The sequence below is a fragment of the Hemibagrus wyckioides genome, linkage group LG07 (genome assembly GCF_019097595.1).
Source record: "Hemibagrus wyckioides isolate EC202008001 linkage group LG07, SWU_Hwy_1.0, whole genome shotgun sequence".
NCBI classification, from domain to species: Eukaryota; Metazoa; Chordata; class Actinopteri; order Siluriformes; family Bagridae; genus Hemibagrus; species Hemibagrus wyckioides.
This window is the reverse complement of record NC_080716.1, coordinates 25,347,474-25,364,874: the sequence shown is the minus strand read 5'-3', so window position 1 is coordinate 25,364,874 and position 17,401 is coordinate 25,347,474. Positions and strand designations below refer to the sequence as shown.

At 39.9% G+C, this 17,401-nt stretch overlaps 1 protein-coding gene across 8 annotated transcripts in view; it reads left to right on the top strand.

The window, feature by feature from the left end:
• LOC131356088 (adhesion G protein-coupled receptor L2-like) overlaps positions 1 to 17,078 on the top strand; it is a 133,970-nt gene extending 116,892 nt beyond the window's left edge. For 2 of the 8 annotated variants that reach the window (XM_058394884.1, XM_058394883.1), the window contains 3 exons: positions 929 to 1,025; positions 6,732 to 6,860; positions 15,658 to 17,078. In XM_058394884.1, the coding sequence (XP_058250867.1) occupies positions 929 to 1,025; positions 6,732 to 6,860; positions 15,658 to 16,421 (990 nt within the window). In that variant the 3' untranslated portion in view covers positions 16,422 to 17,078. Of the gene's footprint in view, positions 1 to 928; positions 1,026 to 6,731; positions 6,861 to 14,980; positions 15,032 to 15,657 lie in introns of all 8 variants that reach the window. The other 6 variants (XM_058394885.1, XM_058394886.1, XM_058394887.1 and 3 more) reach the window with 5 other exon arrangements.
• The last annotated feature ends 323 nt before the right edge of the window (positions 17,079 to 17,401 follow it).

Genomic DNA, 17,401 nt, shown 5'->3' with positions numbered 1-17,401 from the left:
GAGCGGAAGAAAAGCATAGATAATGGATTTACTTACGTTCCTCAGGGGATGACAGGAAAAGAGCAAACAAGCCAAAACAAAAACAAAAAAAAAAAAACCCAAAACAGACTGACATTATAAATGCTTACGAACTTTTTCCAGATATTTTGAGTCCCGTCTGTTGTTGTGACCAGGTATCGCTTGTTTATTAGCGTAATTAATCCTGTAGGAAAAACGCCACATTCTGCTGTTTCCATTGTATTCACCCACCTGAGAAAAAAAATCCTGTATTTTCCAGAAGTTCATTCCTCACCCGGTGGAGACCTAATCATTCTCCTAAATGAGATTCTTTGTGACTAATTGTGGGTAGCAGGTTTTGCCAAACAAAACGGGGAAATCGATTGCGAGCGGGATTTATTTTCCCTCGCGAACAAATGAACTAGTCTTAATGGAGCGCTTAGCCAATCAGACGCTCTGTCGCTGTTAGCATATCGGTGTCATCATCTTCACACCTGTAGTGCTCTTATCAGCATCAATTAGCAGTCGTGTCATTGTGCAAATTAATAGAGTTTCTTACCATCCCTGGATTTTGCTAAATAGACCCCAGCATGGTTTATAGTTTTCTTCGTCTTGTAGCGCTAGTCCTGTAACGACGCCATAAACGTATATTGTTATTGCTTTTTCCATGTAGCGCTCATATGCTCACAGCAATTACGTCTTACCTCCGAATTTTAATAACATCTGCATAACGTCTCGGCCGTAAGTTTTTCCTCCGTGTTTCTTCGTGTGCCGTTCTCGGTTTCGTTCCCGGAGGGCACGAGATTGCGTGCCCGAAGAGCGTAATGACGGTTGTTACCTTCTGCTGCTCGTTAATTAGCGCTGGTTTTTAGCATGCCGCACGCGCTAGTAGCTAACGGCGCGTGTCCGTGTGTGCATATGTGTGTCACAGAGTCGTATCAGGCGGATGTGGAACGACACGGTGAGGAAGCAGTCCGAATCTTCCTTCATCTCCGGAGACATCAACAGCACCTCGACGCTGAACCAAGGTGAGCTCTCTGCTACTCAGGAAACAGGAAGCAGCGACGGACGACGGGTTATGTTTGAAACCTCACACGCCATTCACACTAGCAAGTAACTAAGCAACAGTTGTTTGTTTGTTTTTTTTCCCTCTTGTGGGCATGGCCTTTTAACAGTCAGTAGCTAAAGTGTGCACTATTACAGTGCCGTCGAATTCTCGGATCTGATTGGTTGGGAGGTCAGTAGGACTGTAGATCCAGCTACAGCATGAACGCAAGGGTTGATAGTAACATATTGCACTCATGCTAATGTTGTTGTTTCTATAGCAACGGCTTAAATACAGTAACTTGTATAGCACGCATACATCAACATAATCTGTAAGAGTTGAGGCTGGTGATAGAAGCATGTTCTAATGTAAGTGATAAACATTTCACAACGTTGATTACAAACCGTTAAAAAAGTATGAGGTGTTCATTAGTTAATCATTTAGTAAATAATAACTGGCAGGTTGCTGTGGTGTAAGTGGAATAATGCACTTTAGATAGTGCTGAAGCACAGAAGAGATGAATAAATAAATATCGAGACTTTTCTTCCATTTTAAAACACTGAAAGTGGTAGAATTGGAACTACACACAGGCAGGCAGGGATTAAAGTAAAGGTTTTTGAGGGATAACGGATAACCCGAGCCATAGGATTGATCCAAGGAAATCATCGGAGCCAATCGTTTGAATAATTCATCGTGCTTCATTTGCATAGAATTCAATTCAGTTAAATCTCAGTTCAGATTTCGGGTTGTTGCCGTCGGATCCGAACCGTACTGAACGTCTCACACTTATATAGAACCTGCACCTGTTGATTGTCACTTGCTAGCGTGAACACGTGTCGAGTCACTTGCGTGAAAATGGGATTAAGTTTCAACAGCTAATTTAAATAGAATGTGATAATGATACATGTCTTTTGCTCCTGTTTTTGTCGTGTTCATGTCCAGCACTGAATGTCTTTATCATGTCTCACTCCACAGTGGAGGTTAATATGAAGCTCATATGTAAGTGAGAGCATTGAGAATTTGTAGTGTTTTATAAGTATTTCTGTTTTGTTGTCTAGCCTACTAGTGGCAATATATATTTATAGAGAAGTTCCCAAAGAAAAATCATTCCTTTTTTTTTTCCTCCCAAAATCTCCACAGAAACGTTTATCATCTTTAATCTAAATCCTGATATCAAACCCATTGCACTGATTATACTTAAGCAGCTAAAATTTGATCTTCAACCAGTAAAATTCAGTGTAAGATTATCCGACAGAGAGGAAAAAGCACACGACTCATTTTATATCAGACTCACGGCCTGAACATCATTCATTTCAAGTAAAAAGGGTTAATGATCGTGATTGTCATGATAATAGTAAGATTCATGCGACTTATCTGTTAAGTTAAATGTAAAGTTTTATGTCTTTAAATTCTTTAAAGAAAAAAAAAAAGCAACCCCCTCATCCATTTCCCTCACATCCTGGTAGCTAAGTGTCTGATGTAGCGTTTACTCGTATGGATGTAGAGCAACAGCACACTTCTCAAGCAAAAAGAAAATGTTCGATTTTATTTATTTTTTTTATTTTACCTGCAGACATAACAAAGTGAAAACATGTCAAAAGGCATAAAAGGCTCAGACATATCAACAAAAGACAGGGTTTTTTTGTTGTTGTTTGTTTTGTTTTTTTATATATATATATCTCAGATGTTTAAAATCGCTGCTTTCAAATCTCTCGCCTCAAAATCCGAACAAGGTCCAGTTCTGCATTTCAAAAATAAATAAATAAATAAATGAATAAAGAAAGCCCCAGACTGATCAATTATTTAGAGCGAGCAGAAGTGTTGCAGATGAGACGATGATGTTAAACTTTAGACGACCCCGTGTGCCACTTCCTCCCCCTCCCCCTCCCCCACTCTCGCACTGTGGAGCGCAGCGTCTGAGACAAACTCCTTAAAATGCTTCGTCAGGTACGACACTGTCTGAGATAACAAGAAAAGTTGGCCGGAACAATATATTTATTTATTTCTATACAAAGTAAAAAGTTTCTGCTGTCGTGATGGTGTGTCAAGAATAAACTTCTGGAGCTCGAGGGTGCGAAGAAAAAAAACAGTGCACTTTCTGTCCACTCGCACTGAGGCTCGTTTTAACTATGCAGAAAGAATTCCACTATAAAAATACTATAAAATATTCTATAAAATATTCTGTAAGATTCTGTAAAGAATATTGGAAATTACATTCTAAAGTATACTTCTATAAAAGATTCTCTGAAGAATCCTGTAAAGAAATCTATGAAAAATACATAGAAAGTGTTCTCTACTACCATAAAGAATTCTATAAAATACTATAAAGAGTCTATGAAGAATCCAATAAAGTATACTACTATAAAAATGCGGAAAAGAATTCTGTAAAGGTTTCAATAAAAAAATACTATTTAATAATTGCCAATAATACAATACAAATACAAGGAATTCTACCAAATTCTATAAATATTTTATGAAAAACACTATAAAGAATTCTCTAGAATACTAAAAATGATTCTATGAAGAAATCTGTAAAGAATTCAATAAAAAATTATAGAAAATACTATTTTATAAAACTGTAAAATAAGACTATAATATAATAAATATATATAAATATCCTATAAAGAATACTGTCAAGCATTTTATAAAATACTATAAATATAAAGAATTCTGTAAAGAATTTGATTTTTTTAAAAATGACTATACTGTTAAAATGCAATACAGAATCTTATACAATTCTATAGAGATTATATTAAAATTCTTTTTTAAAAAATTCAATGAAGAATATGACAAAGACTAATAATATGGTAAATAATTCTATAAAATACTGAAAGATTCTACAAAAAGATCCGATAAAATGATTTTGTAAAGAATTTTCTAAAAAAAAAAAAATACAATAAAGAATGCTATAAAGAATACGGTAAAATTCTATCTATAAAGAATTCTGTAAAACATACTGTAATACATTTCCCAAGATACATAAATTGAGACATTATAAGAATTCTATACCCCCTCTGTAAGCCTCCTGGACCATTTAATTTCTACCTCTACTGAATGCTCGATGCTGATTGGTCAGAAGGTGATTGATAACTGTAGCTCTGACGTTAACTCCAGCTGTAATTCAGATCACAGGTTTATACGAACCCACAATCAAATACGTCATCGTTTCTATAGTAACGGCTCATTCCTGTGCCAGTGGTTTTTAACATTCCCAGTTAAAGCTGTTCCTTTAGGTTTCCCATCATGGCAGAGTCTTCAGGTTTTTCAGTAACAAGGCGCTTTTTCTTCTTCTTCTTCTTTTTTTCGCCTGGGGATGAAACACAATGAGTGTTTATAGCTACAATAAACTAAGCGGATGTTGCACATAACTATAAACTGATAAAACCGCGAAAAGTACAATGTGTCTTCTTTAATAAATAAAGGACTGTAATGGTGGCAGCTTGCTGTGGCCAAAGAGGAATAAACTCTTCAGCACATGCTGCTGTTAGAATCGAATTAACTTTAAAGTGCTTTACTTTAGCTCTCATCACATCCTCCTGTCTTTATTATTATCCAGGTGTTTTATTCCAGATGTGCTGAATCACATCTCATTCAATACTCTCTCCCTCTCTCTCTCTCTCTCTCTCTCTCTCGCTCTCTCTCTCTCTCAAACAGCATTCTCTCTGTCTCTCTCATAGAGCATTCTCTCTCTCTCTGTCTCTCTCTCTCTCTCTCTCTCTCTCTCCCATACAGCATTCTCTCTCACTTTCTGTCTCTCACAAACACATACACACTTACTCTCATACAGCATTCTCTCTTTCACTTTCTCTCTCTCAGAACATGCTAAAGAATTATGTAGGATATGACTTGCAATGTCATAAATAATAATAATAATAATAATAATAATAATAATAATAATAATAATAGTAGTAGTAGTAATGGAAACAATAAGGAGAAGGTTCAGTTAGTTTTAGTTGTAATCAGGTCACTCTGCCACTTCTGCTGTCTATAGGATCTCTCTCTCTCTCTCTCTCTCTCTCTCTCTCTCTCTTTCTCTCTCCCTTTCTCTCCAGCTCTCTATCATATCACAGAAACTCCTTCAGATTTCTTTCTACATTCACCAAATGTGATGGCACGACTCCATATCCGTCTCTCTAATCCCGCAATCCTTTCTTTTCATCTCACCACCCCGTCATAAAAAACCCATAGATTTTGCTCATCCAAGATCTTTTTTTTTTCTTAAAAAAAAAAAAAAATGGATCCATCAGACTCGGTACAAAGATTCAACTGTTGACCCCAAAGCACATGCTGACCCAAGCGCAATTCAAGCTGGCAGCCCTCATCCATCTGTTCTTTCATTCGCCACTCTATCATCTCACCGAAGCACATTGATTTTGATCCTCGTCCAGTTCAAGGTAGAGCCGTCAGACTCGGAGAAAGGTTCGGCTGTTGACCCGGAGCGCAGATCCGAGTTTCATAGCGACGGCAGTCATTTCTCCGACTCGCTCTTCCGTCTGCTCGGTCAGAAAAAAAACATCAATTTCATTAACACACTTTTTTTTGATGTCAGGGTAGGTAAAGAGAGCGTATGGAAAGCAGTCATATTCTGATAGCATGCTAATTTTAGATCCTGCTCTCACAACTGCGAAGGAAATGCAATCAGCGCTGCTTTATGAAATATTTATGCCTAAGTTATAAACGCTGTGTAAAAGAATAACTTACTTCTTTTAATCAACCCAAAAGGTTTTGCTCATAAACAACATATGGACATGAATTTTGCGTCTTAAGATCTTATTAACGATCTTAATATTTATGAACACTGATGAACAACGACTGTTATGTTATCATGGAGGTGTGTCAAGCTGTGTAGTCAATGAAAGTTGATAGAATAAAAACGTAAGGAATAGAACACTTTTGTTGTGTTTCGACAGGAAAATAATCAACAGGACACTTGATGTTTTATTCCTCTTAAACGACAGCATTTTATCATCCGCTGTAATTGTTGTATATTTAAAAGAACGTCACATCATCCTTTTTTTAATTTGTTTGTAGTTGCATTTAATTTTAATTGTCATTGAAACGAGATCATTTATAGTACGTGTAAACAAACTGGCTGTCTTCAGAATTATTATTTATTTATTTATTTATTTATTTATTTATTTATTTACTTACTTATAAATTAATTCATTTATTTTTTATTTATTTATTTACTTATTTATTTATGGGTTTTTTTGGTCATTACAGGGCAAATTTACATAAAGAAAATATTCACCATATGAACGTTTTTTTTAATTATATTTAGTTGATTTAATTTAATAATTAAAGAATGAGCACATTGATTTAACTTACAGCCAGAATCCTCCAGCAAGGTACAGAAAATAAATCAGCACCTTCTGACCAGTCAAATTCAAGGAGCAGAAACGTGTAGGATTAAATAGTTGCTGTATTTATGTGTGTGTGTAGTTTTTTTTTTCTCCACACAATTCCAGGTAGATGAAATATAATTCAGTGTATAATTAGATGTTGAGAGGAAGCGCCTTCGTGATTGCTATTAATCCTGTTTGAGAAAGCGAGCACGTGGGTGGGCCCACTTTATTGCTAATGATGATAAATCCTTCCCTTTTTCTCCTCTTCCCACCTTTCTCATTTTATTTCCCTTTCCTTCTGTTCCTCTCTTCTTTTTTTTCCTCTCTCTCTCTCTCTCCTGCAGGAATGACTGGCAACTATCTCCTAACTAACCCCCTCCTTCGAGCACACGACACTAACAACCCCTATAATAACCTCCTCGCCGAAACCATTGTGTGCAACACACCTTCTCCGCCTGTCTTCCACTCACCAGGTGCCTCATGCCCTCCTGTTTCCTCACAGACAATCTGTCATCGTGTGTGTGTGTGTGTGTGTGTGTGTGTAAAGGGAAAATGTCTAGGTGGGTTTTGTGCTGCAGCTTTTTACTCTATGTTTTAATTTCGTGAACAGCATTTCAGGACGTCGTATTGCTTCTTTTTTCACTCTTCATCCTCCTTTTTTCTGGCCTTGATTCTTATCTTTAATTCTTTTCTTTTTTTCAATCCACTTTTCTAAATCATAATGACCAACTTGAACACATTCGCATCGCCGCATCCAGGCCGAGTTCATTTGAGGCTCAGTGATAATGCAGGCAGATGGAGTGCGAATTTCCCTCTCGCATCGCTCTCGAGGACATGGCGGGACCGGTGTGATGGACACTCGCGTCGTGTTTTCTGCGTCTGACTCAGACTTCCATCAAAACAAAACAAGAACAAACAGCTTTAACTGGCGCCGTCTCGCCAGCATCAAACCTTACATGGACCCAGGCCTGACAGTCAGTCGCATCTGGCAGCACTTCCTGATGAAATGATGGAAAAAGATAGAGAAGGGGGAAAAAAATATGTGAAAAAGTAAAAAAAAAAAAAAAACGGGTGGGAGTGGGATCAATGAGGTCATGCAGAGAGGATGGATTTTAGTGAGTCCTGACAGATAGCGATTACTTTCGGAGCGTTGTTGCATACGGATAATTAAGAACACTCGCCTCAGCTCCCTGTGTTTAGACTGCTGAGAGACTCTTTATTCAAAGACATCTCCATTGTTTTAGAAACAGATGGATGGATGGATGGATGGATGGATGGATGGATGGATGGATAGATAGATAGATAGATAGATAGATAGATAGATAGATAGATAGATAGATAGATAGATAGATAGATAGAACAATGGACAGATGGATGAAAGGAGAGACAGACAAATAAATAAATGATGGATGGATCAGTAGACAGGAAGAATGGATGGATGGATGGATGGATGGATGGATGGATGGATAGATAGATAGATAGATAGCTGGTAGAACAATGGACAGATAGATAGAAGGACAGCCAGACAGACAAATGAATAAATGATGGATGGATGGATGGATGGATGGATGGATAGATAGATAGATAGATAGATAGATAGATAGATAGATAGATAGATAGATAGATATATAGATGGATGGATGGATGGATGGATGGATGGATAGATAGATAGATAGATAGATAGATAGATAGATAGATAGATAGATAGATAGATAGATAGATAGATAGATAGATAGATAGATAGCTGGTAGAACAATGGACAGATAGATAGAAGGACAGCCAGACAGACAATGAATAAATGATGGATGGATGGATGGATGGATGGATGGATGGATGGATGGATGGATAGATAGATAGATAGATAGATAGATAGAGAGTTAGATAGATAGATAGATAGATAGATAGATAGATAGATAGATAGATAGATAGATAGATAGATAGATAGATAGATAGCTGGTAGAACAATGGACAGACAGATAGAAGGACAGCCAGACAGACAAATGAATAAATGAGGGATGGATGGATGGATGGATAGATAGATAGATAGATAGATAGATAGATAGATAGATAGATAGATAGATAGATAGATAGATAGATAGATAGATAGAACAATGGACAGATGGATGAAAGGAGAGACAGACAAATAAATAAATGATGGATGGATCAGTAGACAGGAAGATAGATAGAATGAATAAATTAATATTATTAATAAATAAATAAATAAAAATGATAGATCAACGGACGGACAAAAGGACAGACAGACAGATAGATGAATAAATAACAGATGTCTGGATCGGTAGGTAGGTAGATAATAATGAATAAATGAACAAATTAATTGATTTAAAAAATGCTAGATCAGCAGACATACGGACGGATGGACAGACAGATAGAGAGAATAAAAAAACAAATAAATCAGTGATAGTTCAGAAGATGGATGGATGGACGGACAGACGGATGGATAAACAGGCAGATAGATAGATAGATAGATAGACAGACAGACAGACAGACAGACAGACAGACAGATAGATAGATAGATAGATAGATAGATAGATAGATAGATAGATAGATAGATAGATAGCAACAGCAGTATTAATAATAATGTATTTTCTGAGGCAGTTCACAGTTTGTACCTTGCTGTGAATTGAGATGTTGTTAATCGTCACTTGGATGAAAACTGCAACACATAAACACATAACCTGTGATTTTTTCCTCTCGCATTTCTCAGCCTGTAATGAAATATTCAGACTCCTAAATGGCAGCTGCTGTCAGTCATCTCGCCCTGTAATGCACACTCCGGAAAATACACACACACGCATTAGAACATGGAGAGTGGCTATAAATAGGTAATGAAGACAATAAAATAATTCATGTAGAGCAGCAGCAGTGAGGCGATGGACACTCTCTTGCCTCTCAGTGTTCAGTGTGTCTCGCCGAGAACGTCTCTCTCATCTCACCCCAGCGTCTGTGGCTCGGCTCCAATCCGCCTGTTTGTGTTCTAACTAGAGCACGTAGCTGTCGATGGTGTCTTCCAAATCCTCCTCGCGCCAGCATCGAGGACGACTCGCTTTACTTGGAGGACCACCAACATTCAAGCGTGGCTTCACCTGGCTCCGGGTTTTTATCCACACAATTCCCATCAGTCGTTACTCAGACCACAGAGGAAGAAGTTTCCATTGTGTGGTTAGAAATGCAATGCAGTAATTACAGCCTCTGCACCTGATTGTACATTATAACTCAAAAAAACCCCCCCAAAAAACAGTGATGTTACGGGAAAACCGTCAACACTTGATATAGTTCCTCTGGGTGATTCTGAGAGTAAACAGAATCCTGGGTTATGGTTGTGTGAATCCTGGGTTATGTTTGTGTGTTTCACACTGTACATTCCTAAACCCCGCCTCTTCTCATTTGCATATTTGCACCGTCAACAACCACGACTAGGTCTCTTTAAATAACGGCTCGACTCGTACTTTCACATCAGTGAGGAAACAGATAGGTCTGTAATCCTTTTTCTCCTATTTTAAGTTAGTTAGTTGACCAGACGTGCGTCGATATCGAACCTTTCAGTGTCACGTATTTCTCCCTCGCTATAATGCGCACTTCTGTGATGTTTAGTATTTTCCCTCCTGACTCTATCCACCGAGCCGTTTTTGTTAAGTCTTGCTACGTCCTGGTTCTCACGTGATGCACGTCTAAAGCGCTGTTCAGTGTCTGATTGCGTGTCTGCTGTTTACAGTGTGATATTCTAACGCCGAATAAACACACACCACACTGATCCTGATTCAGAGCAGAGCTTCATAACCCCGGGTAAAAAGCTGTGCTTCATAACGCCGCTTCTAAATTACACGTGTCAAACGTTCCTGTACCCGGGGTTAAAAGCAGGGTTTAGAACGATGATACCCCCGGGGTTAAGTGCAGTGTGAAAAGCACTAACGACAGTCCTGGATGTTTCTGGAAAAGATCCTAAATTTCCTGATGCCTACAGTCTAAATGTCTCATACAATAAACAGTTCTCGCTTGCTCTATAGCTTACACCCTAACCTAAAGGACACTGGTGGTGAATCTTTAGGAGGAAAAAACAGTCGCATAGTTAGAAAACTGAGGTGTCAAACGTGATCTTTACACCGGAGAGGAAAGGAATAACATAAATAATCCCGTAATAAGCGTTTCTGTGAACACAGTACGAGCTGCGAGCGTTTTCAGCAGCACTCAGAGAAACGCCGCCATGTCAAAGAACCTAGCAGGTGGCGAGAGTTCGGCACTAATCCCGGAAGAATTTTCTGAAATATATTTCAGCTTCTTCTGTGACATCTGTGAAATTTATTACATGGCTTCCGTGTTATTTCAGGCCTTTTTTTTTTTTCAACGAAGGCTGCGAAATAAATAAGCACCATTGAGGCAAAATTGAATGAAAAGCTGTGAGCCATCTCATCATGCTTAAACACTTAGAGGATTCGGAGAATGGCGTTACAGAATTGTACAAGATATTTCACGCTTCGGTGAACATTTGCTGGTTGTTTAAGAGTAGAGTGGTTAAAAAAAGAGGGGGAAAAAAGTGTTGCAGCAAAGGCTGGCTTCGAGGAAATGTGGGCAAGTGCCGCCGCCGCTCGGTTAATCGAACGGAAGCGCTTGTCGTCGAGACGGAGAGTGGGCGGAAGAGAAAGGAAGGAGCTGATGCAGCGTGTTGGCATTACATCCACGTCTCCAGGCTTTACTCTGCGCCGATGAACGCCTTTCTCAGACGAAGGTCTATATGGATATGTCAATCGCTTCGCCTGTAAATCTGAGGCGTGCCGCGGCTGAACAACGAGAACACCGTGGCCTTGGAATAAGTCGCCTGGCCTTCATGCTTTACCTTCCATTTTATTAAGAGCGTGAAGGGCGACGAGAGGGGGATGGGTGACGTGAGGGGGAAAAAAATGTGCGTTTTTTGTGCTGGGGGGGCGGAGGAGGGGAGGGGATGGGGGTTGGACGGCGCAGGGCCTGAAAGCATCCGTAGGAAATTTGTGCAGCATTGGCTTTGATGCAGTGCCTGAATAGAGTAAAATGCTGATATAGCTTTATGGACTTCTGTCCACATCTGATAGTCACACTCTCTGCACAATACCTGGCTGGAGTCGAAAGATTGCACATGCATAAACAAAACCCAAGAATTCCCAGCAATAGCACTGCTTCACCGTCATCCCTTTCTTTTTTTTCATTTTTAAATTGTTTTTTTTTTTTTTTCATCGCCTCCCTCTCCTTCGCTCTCTCTCTCTTTCTCTCTCGCTCCCTCTCCTTCAGCTCAACACGTTTGATGTCTGGGTTCGGTTTCTTCTCGGCGTCAACAAGAGAGACGTTTCTTATCTCGACTGCTGCGTGTCACACTACAACACCAATAAATTTTTTTCTTTTGCCGCCTCCTTTCTATTCGCTGCAATCTCGCCCCCATTTCTATTCAAATTAGAAGGACTTGAGTCATATCCTGCGCCAGACGTGAAATGGAGCGGCAGTTAATTCAGCGTAGGAACGCACTCTCATCCCGGACGCCTTCTCGGGGACGGACGGATCGTTTGTGGAAATACGGCTTCTTTCGAGACGTAAATAAATAATCAAGCTTTTTAATTAGAGCTCTGTTATCAAATGGAGGGTGCAGTGCAGTAGCTGATCACATCCGTGCCATTATAGGAATGATTCTATATTCTATAACAATTCTATATGCCTGAAATTAAAAAAAAAATTGAGTAGTAAACATTACATACAGTGTGTCTAAATCTTCTGTTAATTTTTCTGTGCTAACGTAAATAGATACTGAAGAAACCACAGCCACGATTATACATGATTTATAGCACATTGTTTAGCTGTCCAGCTCACTCGTATCAATCTGTCCATTCCTGTTAAAGGTGTTTCTGGTAAAATGGGCATCCTTTCATCCTTCTTCATCTTAGATACTTTAATAAATATTAAGCTAAAAGTTATATTCCTAAAAACAACCATTTGCGGTGTTTGCTGATAAATATGAAATATAGAGAGGAGTGTGGTCAGTGATATTGCCCTCTATGGTTCTTGGAAACATTGCTTAACCAATCAGACTGGAGATAACTGGTGTATAAGATATATATTATACATATAAATTATACATCTTACCACTTTTGTCCTTGTTCTGAACCATTTATTATACAAATTTTTACCTCTATTTAGACAACCCGAGGTTAGGATTCACGCGAGATCGTCACTTCTATGTTATAGCGTTTGATTTGTTGTTGCGCTTAAAGGTTAGTGTTAATATTAAATATCTTTATTAATCCTGCAAGAAATCATATTAATGGACAGATTGAGAAGTTCATTTTTAGCCTTTACCATCATTAACGCCTGATCACTATATGACTCACTATACGACTCGCTATACGACTCACTATACAACTTACTATGTGACTCGCTATACAACTCGCTATATGACTCACTATATGACTCATTATACGACTTGCTATATGACTCACTATAAAACTTGCTATATGACTCACTATACAACTCACTATACGACTCACTATACAACTCGCTATACGACTCACTATACAACTCGCTATACGACTTACTATACGACTCGCTATATGACTCACTATATGACTCAGCATACGACTTGCTATATGACTCACTATATGACTCACTGTATAACTCACTGTATGACTCACTAAATGACTCACTGTATGACTCATTATATGACTTGCTATACGACTCAGTATACAACTCGCTATATGACTCACAATACGACTCGCTATATGACTGACTAAATGACTCAGTATATGACTCACTATATGACTCGCTATATGACTCAGTATACAACTCACTACATGATCCAGTAAGCGACTTACTACACATCTCGCACGACTCACAATACGCTCGGCTACATTATACGCTACGTTCGTTTACACACTTCATTATTTCCTGATGCGCCAAGCATTAGCGCTCGCATTAATTCATTACAATGAAAAGCGTTCATTAAGTATTAAATACATGCCTATTTTTGGACCTTGAAATATCCACGCTGCAAGCTGCTTGTGTTTCCAAACACGAGTCTGAATCACATTCAAATGAATCAAATCCTGAAAGCGATTCATAAAAATACCTTCTACTTCTTTCTGTCCTCTTCCTTCCTGACGTATTTCCCGTTCTTTATTTTCCTTCTGCATCTTGTACGTTTGCTTTCTTAATCGATCCTGAGTTCCAAATGGTTTTCATTTTGTGATTTTTTTTTTTTCTCCCCCTCTGCTTGCTAATTATGTTTTGATGAGATGTTTAAACACCCACCCAGACTAGAAAGGAAGCTGGTAAGCCCTCGGCGTACATCTTAGAGCGGCGATGTTCCGGTGCTTTCCACAAACAGCACGACGGATTTGAGGAGAAAATGAACAAGGGATGAGCCTCGCTTATCGACTGCAGATTGCTTTAAACATTCCGAATCGATCATGAAGATAATTGTAAAGAAAAAAAACAGACACCGACATTTTGACAAGGAGAGCATAATTGGCCATGCTGTAGGGGGGAGGGGTGTTATATTCTCTCCTGTCAATCGTACCCTCGCAAGCTCTGAGCTCCTGTATGCAGATTTACGTGTTAAACTTCATCCTTCTCATCTGGCGGACGTGAAAGCGTCTGAAAACCCTGAACCGAACTGAGCTGAAATGCAACTGGCAAAAAATAATTTGCGCTATTAGCGAGGTCACATGCAGAAGTCAAAACAAACCTCAAGTAGATTATGCAAGCTTTTAAGCTTGAAGGTCGCCTCCATTAGATGTACGCCGAGGGCTTGAGAGAGAGAGAGAGAGGCTGTGAATGCTCGCTGCTGTACCCTTACACACTCCATATCCTGAATTCAGTCATCCGGCACGGCCGCTCGTTAATTAGACGAACTAAGTGATGAGCAATGAAGGAAGTCATAATTACAGCAATGAAAGGGGCCGCTCGTCGCCGCTCCACACGCATCCACACGCCTTTTATTGATCATCATCATCGCACATCATTTATTACGACACACAGGAGGGGGAATGAATGATTTCCATTCGAATCTGTTATTCGGATTTCCGATTTGCATCATTTATCCGGAAAATATATTTTCCCTTTATCTCGTTAACTATTGGAGAAACTTCATTTATGGACCAAAATTAGTTTTTTTATTAATTTATTTATTTATTAATAATGAAAAAAAGAAACACACACACATCGAAAATAGGTAACTAGTTTACAGAAACAAAGACAGTGATTAGTTTTTGGAATTGCTTTAAAATGTTTAATAGTGGGATGAAGGAGGAAAAAAAAAACAGATTTAGGAAGCAACCCAGGGGAAAATAAAAGGGGGAAAAAATGAAAAAATATATTTTCTGGGCTTCATTTTTAATGTTTAGGATCCATTTATCTCCACCCTTTGCCTTTCATGTAATAAAATCTTATGTCATATAATGTAATAGAGTAGACATCTATTCCCTAGGTGTGAGGATGGACTGAATTCAGAGCTGTAGAGTTGGAAAGCTTTTCTTTTTTGCTGTTTCTCACTTGTTTATCATTGCTGCAATTTTTTAAAAAACGCCATTGTTTCACTTTTCTTTTGGCACGTCGGCAGTTCTCAGGCCAGCTAGCCTGAGCAGACACACATAATGTGAGTGGTGGCAAAGTGAGTCCTTGCACCTCGCCCGCCTGCACGCTTGCCTGCCCGTGTGTGTGTGTGTGTGTGTGTGTGTGGACAGGCCTGACTGGCATTCATAGGCTCTCAGTTTTCTGCAGATGGCTGTGTGTGTGTGTGTGTGTGTGCGTCATTGACCACGCTTACATTTGTTTTGTTGCTTTTGTTTGTTTGTTTGTTTTTTTCTTTAAAGACAGTTCATGACCATTTTGCCTGTTTGCCATTGGCTTGTTTTGCACTCGATATTCACGTGCAGTGGCCGCTTGCTTTCACGTGTGCATTATGTGTGTGTGCATTTTTAACGGTTTAGTGGCTGCATCGTCATTGTATTCCTCTCCGTTCCATTGACTTACTGTTAAGGACGTAAAATGGCAGTAATATTTCCAATATTACTGTGTGGATGATCAGATTTGAGGCAGGGGATGGGAGGAGGAGGGGGGGGGGGAATGAGATCTAAAAAAAAAAAAAAAAAATTGTATATGTCCTTAACAGTAGCTTAAGATTTTATAATTGTTTGCTGCTGATATCTTGCTGGAAACAGTTTTGCTCTGCTGTCTTTGCTTGAGCATCGTGCAGTGAGTTTGTGTTCCTGAGCATGCTCGTGTGTGTTCTTTCAGGCCAGCACTCTCGGACGAACAGCCGTGACGTCAGCGCCATGGACACGCTGCCCCTCAACGGCAACTTCAACAGCAGCTACTCCCTAGACGACGCCGCCTTCGAGAAGATGATCATCTCCGAGCTGGTGCACAATAACCTGCGGCCACGCGGACATCCGCGCTGCCAGGACGACTCGGAGCAGCCGGCCAACCCGGATCGATGCGCGCCGGGCCACCACGCTGGGATGGGAGGCATCGGAGGGAGGAGCGAGGGCGACGGACACGACAACAACCACCCCAACCACCCGGCGCTGGAACTCCTCCTCCAGCCACACCACCGCGAGGTCCTGGAGGCGCCTCTGCTTCCTCAGCGGACTCATTCGCTCCTGTACAGCGCCAAGCATGCGTCACGCCAACCTGCCAGGCACCGACACGATCTGGAGGACGGCGAGGAGCAGAAGGAGGTAGACGGGGCGGGGCAGAACAAAACCACGTCCTCGCTCGATAACAGGGACTCTGTGTATACGAGCATGCCTGAACTCAGAGACTCGTCTCCATCTCTGTGCCCGCACGACGGAGAGGACGACTGCCCGCTTTCGTCGTCCGGGCACAGCGAGACGGACGAGCCGTGCCACAAAAGCACGGGGGACAACAGCGTCCACCCCGCCTCGTACTACCACATCAGCGAGAGCTGCAGCGGGCAAATGTTCGACCAAGACGAGTGTCAACCTCCAGATGCCGAGACCCCCAAAGACGGCCAAATGCAGCTCATCACCAGCCTCTGAGCTCATTTCCTTTTCCCTTCTTTCACTAGGTGCAGTGACTTTTATTATATTTTCTCCAAAAAGACACACAGATGAGCTTTTGTTTTCTTTTGACATTTAGGTTGTTTTTTTGTTTTTTTTTTTACAAGTTTCAAGCCATCTGTGGTTTAAACTGTTCGGGCCGAGGTGGGAAAAGCACACGCAGGCTGCTTGACTTGACGAGCAGAAGTGTTTGTGAGGAGGCTGGCGTCGTCCTCGCACTCGTCCATGCACTCGTCCACGCACTGGCCGCCATTTTGTATCATATACTGTACTGTATCCACCACAACATAACGAACATTAACATGCCAGTGGCGTTTTTTGTTTTTTGTTTTTTTTAGTAGAACTTCAAGTGTCCTGGGGTGTTTATTTTTGTTTGTTTGTTTGTTCGTTTGTTTTTGGACGGAAATGGACAGACCTCCGCGCAAATCCCGACACGGACTTTACAGAAAAAAACGAACGAAAGGCTAAGAAAGAAAAAAAAAAAAAAAAGAACCACTACTCCTGACTCAGGCCTTATATTTTCTCTATTGCACATGTAACTCTTATAAGAATGACGGCTAAAAGAAAATATATTTTGCTGTACCACAAGTGGAAAAAAAAATAACGATTAAAAAAAAAAAAAATAGAAAAATAAAATGACGAAAAAAAAACCCAAAACAATATTATGGCAACCATAAGTGACATTTCAAAGAGGACATTTTAGGGAAAGGGGGTTGCACAATTTTTTTTGTGTGTGAAATCTTCTTACACTTTGTCTGTTGTAGAAGCTTCTAGAAATCCAACAGTACAGAAGCCCATATTCACACTTCCACTTGTGAGCAGTGCGTTTGCCTTCATCGGTTACGGAAATTTTCGATTGTAAAAGTTTTTTTTTGCCAACAAATGTTGAGAGAGAGAGAGAGAGAGAGAGAGAGAGCTTTCCCTTGTTTTTCAACCTTAAAAAAGCTACGTCTTGCACA